The 16,378-nt window shown below is 42.0% G+C and overlaps 1 protein-coding gene across 3 annotated transcripts in view; it reads left to right on the forward strand.

Annotated features, from left to right (window-relative positions):
• Positions 1-16,378, forward strand: part of ARL6 (ADP ribosylation factor like GTPase 6) — a 44,320-nt gene that overhangs the window by 3,198 nt on the left and 24,744 nt on the right. For all 3 annotated transcript variants that reach the window (XM_034791407.1, XM_034791398.1, XM_034791417.1), the window contains exons 2-4: positions 3,431-3,580; positions 6,387-6,448; positions 16,137-16,205. In XM_034791407.1, the coding sequence (XP_034647298.1) occupies positions 3,458-3,580; positions 6,387-6,448; positions 16,137-16,205 (254 nt within the window). In that variant the 5' untranslated portion in view covers positions 3,431-3,457. The remainder of the gene's footprint in view (positions 1-3,430; positions 3,581-6,386; positions 6,449-16,136; positions 16,206-16,378) is intronic.

Raw genomic sequence — 16,378 nt, forward strand, 5'->3', positions numbered from 1 at the left:
TCTGTGGGGTTTCCCTGTTCTGAATTTACTCACTTTATGGCATTTATTAAGTTAAATCATTCTTGTCTGTTGGCCTCTGATCATTCTAGTTCTATGGCTGAAATTGAGAGTATCATCCTTGATTTTTTTTTTCTAATGTTGTTTGTTTGTTATGAGTTAGAAGCTGTAGTTGAAATGGCAGAACTTCCAGTAAAATTCCTTGTTTTCACACACATGACTTTCTGAAAATTTTCATGTTTAGTTTTTTCCCAAAGATTAACTTAACTCTGTCATTTTTCTATTTAACTAAGGGGAGGGCATGTTGGAGGGTGAAGGGCAGGTGACTGGGAGTACATTTTTTCTGTGTTTGTTCTTTAATAAAATTATAAACTGTTATTTATGGAATGCTGCTAGAAAAAATGGCCTCAGTTTGAAACTGGGTAAGTATAAAGATCTCATTAGGATTGTGTACTTCATGTCCACTTGTTTGCTTTAGTGCAGGGGTGGGCAAACTACGGCCTGTGGGACTGTCCTGCCCAGCCCCTGAGCTCCTGGCCCAGGAGGCTAGCCCCCGGCCCCTCCCCTGCTATTCCCCCTCCCCCGCAGCCTCATCTCGCTCGCTCCGCAGCCGGCGCAATGCTCTGCTTTAGTGGGATAGAAAATAAAGTTTTAAGCAGTTCAGAAATTGCTTGAGAATATGCTCATCTGGCGTCTAAGACTTTTGCAGTCTTCTGAAGCCCCTCTCTCCTTTGTGTCATCACTCTGCATATTTCCTGCCTACATGGACCAGTGGGTTTAAGCAAGGATATGGGATCTGCTTCTAAGACGCTGCTAGTGTCTCCCTTCCTCATGGCTGGGGCTGTCGTCTTTCACTGCCAGCACCATCAAGTTCCCCCACCTATTGAGGTAGATGGGTGGAATTTCTAGGCCACTGCTAGGACTCTTTCCATGAATTAGCCTGTAAGTGCTTTATTGAAACACACATGTGCGCGCACACGCACACACACAATGCTGTCTTTCAAACAAACTGGCTTAATGTTTAGGGAGGAAAAATAATAATGACAAAAAATACTAGCTTCTTAGATTTGGGCACTAACAGCATTTTTTTCGGTGTCCTACATATCTTGCAAATGCTTGACTTTCTTAAAACAGTAACTTGTTTTCTTTTTCTGTTGGTGAAGTTAAAACCTTTGTTAACCCAGCCTTGCAGAAACCTGTCTGCTGCTGCTGTAAGGCTGGCACCCAATCCCCACTGTTAGCATTTAAATAATCCTAATCTCATTTTATAAGTTTATACCTAGTATTAAGCAATGACACTATTATGCTGCTAACCAATAATATTTATAATAAAATAGCTGTTGCCACAATAGAGCAGCCCAGGTGAAATCACTTAAAAAAAAAAAAGTGCAGAAGTGAAGTTCCCAACAGCAATGTTAATTGCGCAGCATTGCCTACATATAGTATATTCTGTTCCTGTATTTTCTTGTTAAATATGTTCTTTGATTAATATTCATGTTGATATACTTGACCATTAAATATGCCTGATGTATGTAATGTGGATGAGTTTATGTTGGTGTTGAAAACTTGACTTTTCATGCTCTTAAAAAATAAACATACAGTATAACTTCTGTGTTACATTAAGATCACTATTGTAGGTTTTAGTAAAGGTAAGTTTTCAGTTTTCTAGAACGTCATCCGCTCAAAAGAGAAGTGTGTACCTTTGTAGCATTTATGTTCTTTGCTCATTCTTTCAACATCGGAGTGACTCTTTTTTATCATCAAACTATCACAAGTGACCAAGTCAGCTAAAAGAGAAAAAAGAGTCTTTGTCATTGTACTTTACTATAGAATTTTCAACAGAAAGTATCTTTTCTCTTTGGCTACTCTTTCAGAATACTGGCAAATCTCTTGTGCAGACAACAAAATGGCATGTTTTGGAGAACAGGATTCTTGTCGGGTTCATTTTTGCAAAGTACAAGCTTTACATTTGTATCCGGAAATGTAAAAAGCTTTTATTGTACCAAACAGAATCAAGAAGATCTAGAAAAAAAATGAAAATTAACCAGTTATAGCAGTTCATTGACAAACTCCTGTTTGTAAAGGAAATACTACCAATAGCAAAAACTTAAACTACTTCGGTAGCAACTTAATCAAGACACATGCTGCTGAACATATAGCTACTGAATATATTAGTAGAATTCCCGAAGCAGTGTGTTTCAGACACAGTACATAATAGAAATTATAAATCTGTTCTAAGTAGACTTTCTACTACTGCCACTTCTTGCAATGCGTACTTTAAGCTAATGTGGTGGGTAAAATAACTGTAATTTTCTTTTAAATGTGTTTAGAATAATTTAATAGTTAAATGTTCAGTCTTGGTTTTCATATTGTAAGGAGTTGTTAAGCTAATGGGATTGAATAGTCTTTATCAGCTTTCCTTTCCTCCTTCTCCCAGCCTCCAGAAAGTTTCTTGGTAATCTAAATTCACCAACAGTGTCTGGAACTGAGTTGTGTATAGTTCTGTTCTCTATACAGGGTGGAAATTTTTTTTCCTCCTGAAAATTCTTCTGGCATTATGTATGTTTTATTAGAGTGCCACAGACGTGCAATGTCAATTATCACATGTTGAAATTATTCCCTGATTGTAGCTTTCAAGGACTGCCAGTTCTTAATTTTCTATATGCAGTATGTCCAAGCAGATGCTGTAAGAGAATTCACAACATAAGCTCCTTTTAGGCCCCTACTGCTGAACAAAGATATTTTCTGGGCCTAAGTAACAATTTGGCTTCCCTCTAACAAGTAGCAGTGTGTTATGTTGTCTGGCTACATCTCTGACTAATCCGTCATAATCAGTTTCTGTTTACAGTTAATTATTTCCTAATGTACAGTTCTTAATACCATCATAAAGAACTCATTTCAGTTATAGTTTCAATTAATCATACTTTATTTACAGTTTTGGTTTCAATAACCTTACAGTAGGTATGTGAAAAGGCAAATGTTGTTTTGCAAAATTACAACATGAAGATTTTATGATGTAAATTGTGATGACTGGCTGGACTTCTGATCGTTTAAAATATTATATAAATCTCATTGGTGAAGTTTAGTAAAAGATAATGAAGAGCTACAGTCTTGTTGGCATTTGTATCATTAGAACAGTTTGACTAATGATTCGTTGGCTAGCAATACTGACAAGGACATTGGCTACTTATAACACTGTCTATAGAAGCACAATCTACTTTTGTGTCAGGCTTCTTCCCAGTAATCAGCTTACACTCTATTTACTTTCTGTATTAACCAAACCTGCCGTGACACTGCTTGTATAGAGTCTTATTCATATTGTCCTCTTAAAAGCCTGAGGACTTCTGACCCACATGGCTACCAACTGTGCTAGACCTCTGGTACCGTAACCATTTTAAATAGTGATTTCCTTTTCTATTCTTCTGAATCACAGGTGGTCTCTGTGCATTGAATCAGAATCATGGGATTGTTTGATAAGCTAGCAGGATGGCTTGGCCTGAAGAAGAAGGAGGTTCATGTTTTGTGCCTTGGGTTGGACAATAGTGGCAAAACAACTATCATTAATAAACTTAAACCTTCAAATGTAAGTAGCCTCAGTTCACTGCTAACTCTCTATTACCAAATGTTATTGCAAAGTTGATGGAGGAAAAAAGTGAAGGTCTGTTTATAAGCTAAGAAAATATAATGTATACAAATACCAAAAAAAAAAAAAAGCTTGTCCATTTGCAAACCTGGCGCGCTCGCACTTTCTCTCTCTTATATATATATATATAATATATATATTTTTTAAATTGTATTTAAAAAAACCACCACCACCACCACCTACTAATATGCCTAGTGTCTTCTCAGATCACAGGATAAAGAAGGGTTTATGATGGACGAGATTAGAAGTGGGCTGTGGAAACTGTTTTTATTTTGAAGAAATAAATATTATAGTTTGAAACTTTAATGATTTGGGACAAGTACAGTTTTACTGCAACTAGCACTTGTCTGTAAACATCATTATCTTTGTTTTAGACTATTAATGATTAAAGATGGTGCTACATAACTAGGAAATTAAGAGTGAGAATGCAAAACTTTTATGGTGAATTCAGCATTGGTACTTTCCAAATTAATGGACTGTGACCATCAGATGTACTAATCCATTGCTAAAAAGAGAGTGTGAGTTCACCATCGATGTTTTGTGTAACTGAGTATGATGAAGAGTACATATTGCTCTTTGATATAGTTTGGCGATAGAACTGAATGGCATTTGGAGTGACTACAGCATTGAAAACTGGAGACTTTTCCCCACCATTTTATTTCCATGCATTCAAGGATTCTGGTAGGTTATGTGTAGCCTGATGTAACCTTAACTATCACTAAACATAGTTTGTTTGTTAATATCCTATTATATATTTAAATGAAGATTGATATCTTAGAGGAGACTTTTTAGCAAAAGCATGTCATATCAAGTTGCAATTTATAAAGGTACTGAGAGTCTAATGTTTCTTGCTCCAGTAATTTTGCTTCTGATAAAATGTAATTGGATCTATAAATGTAAACTAGATATCTATAAAATTACTTTTTAGCAAGATGCAAGCTACCACAACCAGCTCATTATTATATTTCTGGCTTTGTTCTCAAAAGTGATGACCTTGGGATCTTATTATAATATCTGTTTTTATAATATGCCTCAAAACAGTGCAGTATCCAGAGTATGGGTCAAGTCTTGAAGTTAGCACCAAGATATGGCAGTGATGGGCACAATAGAAAACCCTAAAATAGATAAGCTAATTATATGAGTAAAGCAAGTAGAAACTGTCTCCTCCTGTTTACTTCATTAATCACATTATGGTAGTTATTTGTGAATGTATTGTAAAGTGAAAATATGCAATAACACTATTTTATTAATTTGTTAAAATGTAACAAACTTCATTAGATCAGAGTCCCTGAAAACTACTAATTCTGATAAATGAATTAGTTCACCTGACAAATTGCTCTGAACTGTCAGCTAATCATCAGAGTACAAAGCCAATGAATATATTTCAGGCTGAGCAGTCACCTTGGAAAGAGAGCTTGAGAGAGGCATTTTAAAAAGAAACAAAAAACTCCTTTTTACCTGCCAGCTAGAATTTTGTTCTCCACTGGTTAGTTATAAAATTCAAAGAAGTCATTTGTAATTTCTAGTATAAGATATCCTTAAAGGAAAGTTAGAATCATAGAATATCAGGGTTAGAAGGAACCTCAGGAGGCCATCTAGTCCTGCTCAAAGCAGGACCAATCCCCAGACAGACTTTTATCCCGGTTCCCTAAATGGCCCCCTCAAGGATTGAACTCACAACCCTGGGTTTAACAGGCCAATGCTCAAACCACTGAGTTATCCCTCCCTCCATGTTGTACCTTCTGTGTTCAGTGCAGAGTCATGACTTCTTAATGATGAAAACTGCTGGCCAAACTACTACTTGTGGTGAAAATAACTTTTTTTTTTCATAATGGTTTTAAATATCAATAAACTAAGCAAGTTTTAGTGTATATGTGGGGGAAAGCCAGTTGCTTGTAAATATATTTTATAAGATTTTAGAGCCTCCTATTTTCTCAAATAGCTGGACTCTTTGCAACCTTGTTGTTTTTTTCTGAAAGATTCTGTCATATTGCACCAACTTTCCAGAACAGTTGCTCTGGTAACCAAGCTTTTTGTTGAGCTGTGGTGCTCTGTTTTGTCCCAACCTTCCCTTCTTTGGTAAACATGATACTTTCTTTGAAGTGCTCTGGTAGTTGACTAAAAACTAGGTCAACATAAGAACCTAAAAATTCAAGCTACTGCTTCCCAACGTAAATAGGTTCCTGCTGTAGCTTGTGATAAAGAATATTAGGACAATATGTCCTCTCTTTCTATTTAAAAGTGTTGAGATATAATATACTTCTCTTTGGGTTGAAACTGTGACCTCCAGAGGGTAAAAATACTTGGATTCTTTATACTCTGACCTCATTGGTAACTCTTCAACCCAGAAAGCTATCACTTTCTGTGATAGTATGTTACTTAGCTCTGGTCAGTATGTAGTCTGTACAGAAACTATAACTTAAAGTTTGTTGCAAAAGTAAGGGAATTCAGTATTAAGGCTGAAATATCCTCACTCCCGAGCCTTGGCCATAGGTAATAGAAGGTCTCCATTTTTTTGCTAGAAAATCCAAAACTTGGATCTCGAGATCGAGGAAATCCTGGGAAAGTATGTTAAGTACCTGCCATGTCCATCTAGAGGTCTTCTATGTTACTCAAATGTTTCCTGAATATTATATATTGCAACAAAATTTGTGGGAATATAAATAATTTAGAAATGGTTACATTTCAGTAACTGTGTTTCTAACTTAATGAGTTTGTTGTAAAACATGAATTTTCTCTTTTTAAGGCTCAAACTCAAGACATAGTTCCAACAATAGGATTCAGTATAGAAAAATTCAAGACATCCAGGTAACATTACTTTTGTGTACACAAAATTAGTCTTTCTCTTTCAGTGTGATGTAATCAAACGTGATGATGTGTGGTGACATAATGAAGTGTCATTTGAGTCACTCATGTTGCTGTATCATAATATGTTTTATGTACTAGTGCTGCTCTCTAATGTATGAAGAGGCCAATAATGTTTTGCAGTACCGCATGAGAGACTTAGCTTTGATTCCTGGCCTCACTTATAGAATCAGTACGGCTGGGACTCTACCGATTCCGTGTGTGTAGTCTTTAGACATGTCTCAAATCGCTGAATATTAACCTGTACTAGGTTAAGAAGTATCACTGCGATACTTTGAAGGGATCTCAGTCTTCTCTCATTAACTGAAAAATGGTGGCTGTAGCCTTGACAATAGGAAAGCTGCATTGTTTAAAGTCAGGAAAAGAGGGGGAAATCATCAGTTTCAAGAAGGATAGTAGACAGGCAATTGCCTCAACACACCCCACTTGTGTGTCTAAAAAAATTGAAAAAATATGAGAGAATAATGAAAACCCCCTAATGTAACTTGACAGTATTTTGAAAAAGGTGTGCAGGTAGTCTTCAAAGTAGTGTGGCCTATTGGTTGGGAGACCTGCAAGAAATTCATGAGGTTTCTTGCTTGGACTGGGATTGATGGGAGTAATATTTGTAATTGCTTTGGGTCACCTGGTATCACCTACAAATCACAATGCTTTGACCACTGCTAGGAGAGGACAGTATGCATCCTTCTGTATTGCTGTCCTTTATCTGCTTTTTAAGTTGGTTAGCAGGGGAGGTGCAGAGTGGCGATCACATTTTCATACATAACAAGAGTGTTTAAAATGCTTTCTTCAGTTCTGTATTAATATGCCTAGTAAGGAATCTGTCTGGTCTGTATTGTTACAGACGTACTTGCTTACAGAAATAAATTGCCAAAATAAATGAAACTGGCATGATTATATTGTATTATTTTGACAAAATATGCAGAATTTTAAAATATTGTGCACAGAATTTTTAATGGTGCAGAATTTCCCCAGGAGTAATAGATGCATGCCTTACTGTATCTATACACTCCAAATATGTAAAAGTCAAAATGGCTCAGAACTTACTGAGCTGTAACAGACTGTGAGATCCAGTGATGATTCAGCCTCATGATATTCTGAATAAAAAAAGCTCTCAATCATGCTTGTAGCTGTTTCCGTCACTTCACACTGATTCAACAGACATGTTAGGCTTCAGAATGACATACACTGACAATTCCTGGAATCTTCTTATATAGCTAGGTTCTTACACTGTGCTCATCACCATAGTACCTGAGTACCTTCCAGCAGTGCATTAAGCAATGTGACTGCACATCAGTCATGTAGTGTTTGTTCTCTCATCCTCTCCCAGGTGGAGAAGGGGAGTGTCTTGTTTTGGTAGGGCTTTAGGGTTATTGTTTTGTTTTGGGATTTTTGCTTAAATATATGTGGTGGTGGTATGTATTTATGTTAGAGAAGGCAAGCACAAAGAAATGCACTTTGCACTTAAAGTGAAAGGTGGTGAGGTTTGTGATGGTCCCTAGTTTGTGAAGGATTTCATTCCACAGTCTCAGACTGGCCCCTGAGAAAGTTCTGTCTACCGCACAGATAAGCTTTATATGCTCTTTTGTAGAAAGGTCCCTTGTGCCAGAGGAGCTTAGTTGTTGACCACAGTCAAGCGTAGAGATCAGAGGACAGCTTTGATGTATTCATGGTGGCCTGTGTCGCTGAGAAATGTATTTACTAATCAAAGTTTCCTAAGTGCTGAAGACTTCATGCTCTAGTGCAGGGGTCGGCAACGTTTGGCACGCGACTTGCCAGGGTAAGCACCCTGGCGGGCCGGGCCAGTTTTATTTACCTGCTGATGCGGCACGTTCGGCCGATCGCGGCCCCCACTGGCCGCGGTTTGCCGTCCCGGGCCATTGGGGGTGGTGAGAAGCTGCGGCCAGCACATTGCTCGCCTGCCCGCGCCACTTCCCGACGCCCCTATTGGCCCGGGACAGCGAATCGCGGCCAGTGGGGGCCGCGATCGGCCGAACCTGCCGCGTCAGCAGGTAAATAAAACTGGCCCGGCCCGCCAGGGTGCTTACCCTGGCAAGCCGCGTGCCAAACGTTGCTGACCCCTGCCCTAGTGTATCACTATCACAGGGATCGGCAACCTTTCAGAAGTGCTGTGCCGAGTCTTCATTTATTCACTCAAATTTAAGGTTTCGCGAGCCAGTGATACATTTTAATGTTTTTAGAAGGTCTCTTTCTATAAGTCTATAATAAATAACTAAACTATTGTTGTATGTAAAGTAAATAAGGTTTTTAAAATGTTTAAGAAGCTTCATTTAAAATTAAATTAAAATGCAGAGCCCCCCAGACTGGTGGCCAGGACCCAGGCAGTGTGAGTGCCACTGAAAATCAGCTCACGTGCCGCCTTCGGCACGCGTGCCATAGGTTGCCTACCCCTGCACTATCACATTTTTGTAGTCTGGCTGAGAAGTGATGAAGGCATGAATAACAGAGGCCAGGAAATCATTCACCAGGATGCATTGAAGTCTCCTAATCAACTGAAGATGATAGAAAGCATTCATCACAAAAGCTGCTATGTGAGAGCTTAGCATCAGCAAGGAATCCAAGAGTTCTTTCAAACTACAGACCAAATTAATGAATTCTGCATGAGCACCTTCAAGCAAAGAAGACTGCATTGTGGCTGCAAATTCCTCAAAATGTTTTCTTCTGCCTACCAGCATCATTTCTGTCTTTCTCAGGTGTATTAAGCTTGAGCCAACTGTTCATCCATGAGCTGTCCAATCACTGGGGTATCTTGGTGATATTGGTGTGTGATTGAAATATGACCATTCATATCATTAATATTGCCACTGTTAGACAATTGCAACAAATCTTGTACAAAGCATGTCATGCAAGATGTCAATGGAAAAGTTATGATTTGCTGAGTGATTATCCTGTTTATATTCATGGATCATTTTTGTTCCTGAAGTTATAAATATTGACTATATACTGGCATCTTACATACGTGCTGTATTCCTGGGCACCACCTACCAGATACGATTTATATCCAGTACTCCTGGGGGGATTCTGCATGTCTGCAGAAAACGCACCCCCCTCCCTACAGAATTCCTGTGCTTCCCTGCAGAAAATGGCAGGGAAGCCTGGGGGTGGAGGGGAGTGACCATTGGCACAGTTTGGGGGGGATTGCCCCCCTCCAAACAGAGGTGAGACATGGGTGGGGGGGCACACAGGGTTTTGTGCCACTGCCTCCCCCTCATTTCTGCAAGCGCAGAGCTGCCCAGCTGAAGGAGGTTGCGTCTGGGCTCCACTGACTCTGCAGCTGAAGGCTGTCTCCTGGGTCTTAGTGAAAGTCATGCTCCCCTTCTGTGTGCTGGGAGCCTTCCTGTTTTCTGTGCAACAGTGAGTGCCCGTGGTGGGGTTGGGGAAGTGGGGGTGGGGGAAATGAGGGATGGTGTGGGGGGGGGGGAAGAGGTAGTGGGAAGGAAGAGGGTGGAATAGGGCAAGGGGAGGGAAATGTGGGAATGAAGGGCAGGGGCTGGAGAAGAAAAAGAGATAGGGGAATCGCAGGGGGGAATGGGAACCCGGCATGCAGTGTCCCTTTGGCAGCAGCTGGGGTTCTCCTGTTAAGCAGGCCCATTGAATCCTCACCCTGACAAGCCCTAACCCTCTACACCTGGACCCCTCAGATGAGCTCCCCACACTCAGATCCCCACCTCGCTGATCCCCAGTCAGCTACACCTGGACTGCCACCCAGACCCTCCCTGCTGAGCCCCAGCCACCTTCACTTGGATCCCCTGTAGAGTCCCATTGCCCCTGCACCCGGAAACCCCCAACAAGCCCCTGTGCATCCAGATCTCCCACTGAGCCGCCCACATCCAGATTGCTCCACACAGAAACCACTCCCCCCACACTAAGTCCCTCCACACTTGGATCCTGCTGGGCTGAGCCTGCCCACCCGCACCTGGCACAGAGGGGCAGGGATGTTTCTGGGGCAGGCCCAGCTCTTGAACTGTGTCGGGTCAGGTGCAGCCCCACTTCCAAGTCCCTGTGCCGGGAGATGTGGGGGCTTCAGGGCGATCTCCCACCTCGATACAGCCAGTGGCCAGTGCTCCCCACTGCCATGCTGGAGCCACATTTATTTATTGGCAAATAAAATTTGCAGAATTTAAAATATTGTGCACATAATTTTTAATTTTTTGGTGCAGAATTCCCTCAGGAGTAATCTAAGTAGATAGCTTTGTGTTGATGGCCCATCAAAGACATTTATCTCTCACAATGGGGGCCATAGAAGAAACTCATTCTGCCCAGATGGCTCCTCCTGCAGATACTTCAGGCTCCAGTAGGCCAATCACTACCCCATGTGAGTCATTAAGCCATGTAAGGACATGTGATATATTCATGTGACCCTGGACTCCCTCTTGGGCCAGTAACTTTCCATAGACAGGGCTGTGAACTTTGTTTGAAACAGAAAATTTCCAGGCACATGGCAAAGAGTGTAAAAGACTCTGGGGATGACTTCATTTTGCCTCTTTCCTGCTCTGATTTTCTTGATTGTGGATTTACAACTAAAAGGAGCATATTGGACTATAGACTGAGGATCTTCCAATCTTTTGGAAGTTGCCAGAGAAACCTTACAAGCCAGCAGTCTATAACATCACTGCTACAAACCTGATATAAGAATTTTGCAATTATTATATGTATATACCTCTACCCCGATATAACGCTGTCCTCGGGAGCCAAAAAATCTTATCGCGTTATAGGTGAAACCGCGTTATATTGAACTTGCTTTGATCCGCCAGAGCATGCAGCCCTCCCCACCCCCTGGAGCTCTGCTTTCCCGCGTTATATCCCAATTCGTGTTATATCGGGGGTAGAGGTGTATTATCTACTAACCATTTTAACTCTCTTCTTTTCTTTTATTAATAAACCTTTAGATTTTAATTACTAAAGGATTGTCAGCAACGTGATTATTGGGTAAGATCTGAGTTATATATTGACCTGGCTATGTGGCTGATCTCTTGAGATCAGAAGAATCCTTTGTTTGATAAAATTGGTTTCCGTAATCGCTCATCATAGAGTCCAGTGTCTGGCTGGAATGCCTAAGAAGACTGCATTTTGACTTCTTGTTAACCAACGTAGTGAGACAGAAATTTACTTTTGTAATTGGCTTGGTATAATCTAATAATAGAATAACCACAGGTGTGCGGTGAGTCTGCCCTATTTCTCAGTAGTCTGTCCTGAATCTGGCATTCTCAACTGTGACCCACTGAGGCACGGTGACAGTGTGGTCGTAAGTGATGTGTATATTACTGACACTTCAGTCTGTCATCTGGTCAGTTCACCTAGCGGCTGCATGTAGATGTTGGAAAGGCCTGGAGAGAGAATTATTCCTTGTGGGACTCCACAAGTGAAAGGTCTAGTGGTGCAGCTGTAGTTTCCCATAAATACTTTTTGAGTCCTTCCTGGACGGATGCACCCAAACCATTTTAGTGCATTACTCTGTAATCCTGCCGCTTCTCTCAAATGAGATGGCAGTATCTCATGGTCAACAGTATCAAATGCTGCAGAGAAGTCCATGCGGAGAAGAATGGATGTCTGCCCTCTATCTGTTGGCAAGAAGAGCTCATCCATCAATGGCACTAAAGCTGTTTCAGTTCCATTACCTGGCCTGAATCCAGATTGTGCCAGGTGTAGAGTATTCAGTTCAGTTAGATGAGCTTGGCCTTCGGTAGCTTATGTGAACGTGTTTAGGAATATGAGGTTTGAGATTGGGTGGTTTTCTGGAACCAGTGTTGATTGGACTATTACATGTTTGAAGGGAGAAGGGAAAATTCCTTCTCTGAATGATGTGTTGGCTATTTTGGTCAGGACAGGAGCGGCACCAGATGCTAGTGGCACCAAGGCAAGAGGGGCATGGGTTGGATTCTCAAGTCTTGGGTTGACTCTTTTTGGGTGTCCAGAACTTCTTGATGAGCAAATGTACTGAACTGTGGGAGTGCAGGTGGAGTGGATCCATGCTGTTTAAGAAGACTTCCCAAATGAATTTTTCAGGAAAGTAAGATGACAGTACTTTGCAGCACTTGATGCTCAATACTGGTGCAGGTTGTAGGCACTCAAAGTTGGTAAAGCAGTTTGCCACCCTGGATAGCAACTTGGGCTGGATATGGCAGCTTCATTGGAGGCTGATTGGAAGGTTCTCTTGGCCTGTAATACAGCCTGACATTGGTTTTGAGGAATTTATGTTTGGTCCCGTGTGTATCAGCCTTTATTTTCCACGATTTTTGTACTTGAGTTTCCATCCCTCTCTTCATCCAGCACACGGTGTCAGAAAACCAATCAGATCCATGTGGGCGATTAGTAGGAAGGGGCTGTTTGGGGCCAGCACATCAATGATGGAGAATAGTATACAATGATGAGTGTCTTTGTGGTCAAATCAGGATTACTGGTCTATCATGTTGCCTGCGAGCTGGAAGATCCCTGACCACTGCTTTAATGAGGCCATGGCCCATCCAAGACAGTGGCTAGGTTGTGATGACTTCTGTCTTGACATATAGGCTCCAGCTCAGGTCCAGAGTAAACCAGCCGCTTGGGTTAGATCTGAGATGACCTGTGAAACTCCTAGGAAGGCAAGTGAGGAGATGAGTTTTTGGGCTTTTGCCTTGTAACCTTGTTGATTTTATTGATGTCAAATGATGAGTGGTCTGTGGGTATTTCACCACCATTGCCAACAAGGTATCTGAGCACCTTTATGAATCCTTGAGTCTGTGGTGGCCTGTAAACTAGTATAAAATCTGTTAGCTTTGGCTCTGGTTTCTAGTACAGGTGTATGAATTTGAAGTTGTCTTTCTTGAGGGACCTCTGTTGCATTTGAGGTTTGCAGAGAAGATTAATACAGTGCTGCCTGCCTTCTTGTCTTGTTCTGTGATGTACTGATTATCCTGGAGGAATGGGGTGGACTAGCACAGGGCTCCTGGTGTCATCCAGCTAGGTCTCAGTGATGCAGCCTTTTTCAGGTGCTTCATCGCTTGCACAGTCACGTATTGTTTCGGTTTTTTGCTAATGGCAGATCTTGCATTAATCAGCATCAATTTTAGTTTGTGTGTTTTGTGCTGTCTGCTTTTGACCTATTCCTAGATAATGATCCTGTGCAGTGTATGGGTGATAGATGTCTGAAATCTGGTTTCTTATATCTGCTTTTCTGTTTTCTTGGGCTGTGTAGCGAGGTGGACGCCCGCTCCTGCCCTGAGGGGTTGGAAAAGCCCTGCAGAGGGCTGGGGCGGGGCAAGGTAAAACCCTGGCTGATTGGGGGAAGTGGCTGCAGCTGGGCCACACCCTAATCAGAGCCCAGATGGCTGGTATAAAGAAGTTGGGAGCCAGGAGCCCAACAGTGTCTTTCTCTGCCTTCAGGGACAGAAGGGCCTGGCTGCTGGGGGCTAGACACAGGATACCTGTAGTGGAGCAGGGCTGGGGAAAGGCTGAGGAGCTGGGGAGCTCCAGCCTGGAAAGCCCCAGGCTGCGGCCTAGGAGAAGGCTAAGGGGTACTGGAGGTTGCAGAGGGCAGCCCAGGGCTAGGCCAAGGCAGCAGGTCCAAACCCAACCTTGCCGATGATGAGTGGCCTATACTGCAGTCTGCCCCAGAGAGTGGGGGCTAGTTGGGGACTGGCAGTGGCCTTATCCTGAGGTGAGGTGGGGTTAGTGGGTGGGGGTTCCCCTGAGAGGGGAGACCTAGCGTGTGTGTGGGTATTGCCAGGGGGCAGCACCCAGGGCAAGGGGCACCGGGGTCATGGGAGGGACACGGGCGCCAGAAGAGGACAAGGTGGATCACCGGCCTGCAGAGGGCGCTCTAGGGGCTGGTGAGCTAATTCCCCGGATGACCAGCAGGAGGCGCCGCAGGGCTGAGTCTGGACCTCTCTACAGGCTGTTTTTCCCAATTTGAACAATGATAAGTGAAGTGGATTGTGTCACGGAATGGTCCAAGTTAAGGAACAGTTGTCTTGTTTGCTAGATGCTAGAGGAAAGGCAGATCTGTTGTATATCTTTTTGGTGCAGCAACCTGCTTGAGTCCTTGGAAGGGGAGGAGCTTGAGCAATGTGTTCCTGAAGTAGTGTTGGGTGTGCTGGAAGCGTGGTGGCATACCATCAATGGAAACCTTGCCACTGTCACTATCGTTACTAGGTAGGCTTGAGCCCCGCAAGAGAAAACATCAATGTGATCAGATAGTATATGTCCAGAAAATGGATATCAGTGTTATGACACCCCCTGTTGCTCTTACTTGCTTTGGGAGGGAGATGGTTAGTTATATAGTGGCCTTCTGACCAGCAGGTAGTTGTGAAGGTGAAGAAGCAAGGCTGGGGCTCAGGGATCCTTCTTTGTAAGAGAGGAGAGCCTTGTTCACAGGGCCACCCGGGGGGGGGCAAGTGCAGCAATTTGCCCCAGGCCCTGGGCCCCGCAAGGGCCCCCACGAGAATATAGTATTCTGTAGTATTGCAACTTTTGTTAATGGAAGGGGTCCCCGAGATTGTTTTGCCCCAGGCCCCCTGAATCCTCTGGGCGGCCCTGCTTGTTCATGGGGGTGGTTCCTGTGCTGAGAGGCTGGGAGATTACTTACAGCTTCACTTTCACCTTTTAGAAAATCTTCATTTCTATTTCTAAATTTTCAAGAAGTAAAAAGTGACCAGAGGTCCCTCTCCTGCTGCTTCCTGTTGTGCTGGCCATGTGTGGGGCTTGCTGGAGCTGGTTCCTGCTGCTGCTACTGTGTCCTGCTGCTGAGAGGGTGGAAAGGGTGGTTAGAGGTGTTAGAAACCTGGCTCATTTAAGGGCTCTAAGGAACCTGGTCGGTTTCCCTTTGTAGACAATCCCTCATACTGAACTGAAGACAAATACAAATAATGTCAGAAGGCTAGCTTTGCCCACGTTTTGTTTAATTTCATTTATACGGATGCTTCTTATTTGATTCCAGAAGTTGATCAAAATGTTGTTTTGTAACTCTTTCATAAGTGGATTTAGGATTGTGCTTAATGTTTGGGTTAAATGTTGAAGATACAGTAGACCATTGTCTGCTTAACGGCTTGGGGAGACCCAATAGTACTCAAGTGTTGAGCAAATTAAAATATTACATTGTAAGGATTCTTTCTTGAAGGATAGTTCTGCCCACTAAAGCCAATGAAAGCCATCTGTGCATATTAAGACATGTCACGAAATTTAAAAATCACACTTCCATCTGAATTTTATTTACCTACTATTACTTTGTTACTGTATGATTGACATACAGAAAAAACATTTCACTCCCCATTTTTTCAGGTTGTTTACTTTTTGTATTTGACACTACTTTGTGTAGTCAGTTATTTTCCCTGGTGTGTGTGGTGTGTGTGGGTGTTTTTTTTTTTTTTTTTTTGTGTGTGTGTGTGTGGGGGGGTCTTTCACAAAGCAGAAGGGGGAAGAGAAAACATTTTTTTTAATGGGAAATTATGATTGTACAACCACAAAAACTGGCAGAAAGGTCTGGGGTTTGGTGTCATATCGGAAGTTTATTTTGATTTTTTTTTTTAATTTACCATGTTTTAAGTTCACTGTCCATTTAAAAGTGTTAAATGAAAATGAGGAAAATATTTTTTTGTTCTATGGGATCTGTACTTCACTCTTTCTTCCTTTTCAGTTTGTCTTTCACAGTGTTTGACATGTCAGGTCAAGGCAGATACAGAAACCTGTGGGAACATTACTACAAGTGAGTAATTTTTTTTAAATTTTAAAACATTGCTGTTAATAGTAGCTAAATATTTTTTTTAAAATCTAGACAGAGGTATAACAAGTTATAAGAGCTGGGAGTTGATGCTAGACATATTCGGACTGGAAATAAGGTGCACATTTTTAAGTGAGGGTATTTAACCATTCAATCAT

This window comes from Trachemys scripta, chromosome 1, assembly GCF_013100865.1.
Source record: "Trachemys scripta elegans isolate TJP31775 chromosome 1, CAS_Tse_1.0, whole genome shotgun sequence".
Lineage (NCBI taxonomy): Eukaryota > Metazoa > Chordata > Testudines > Emydidae > Trachemys > Trachemys scripta.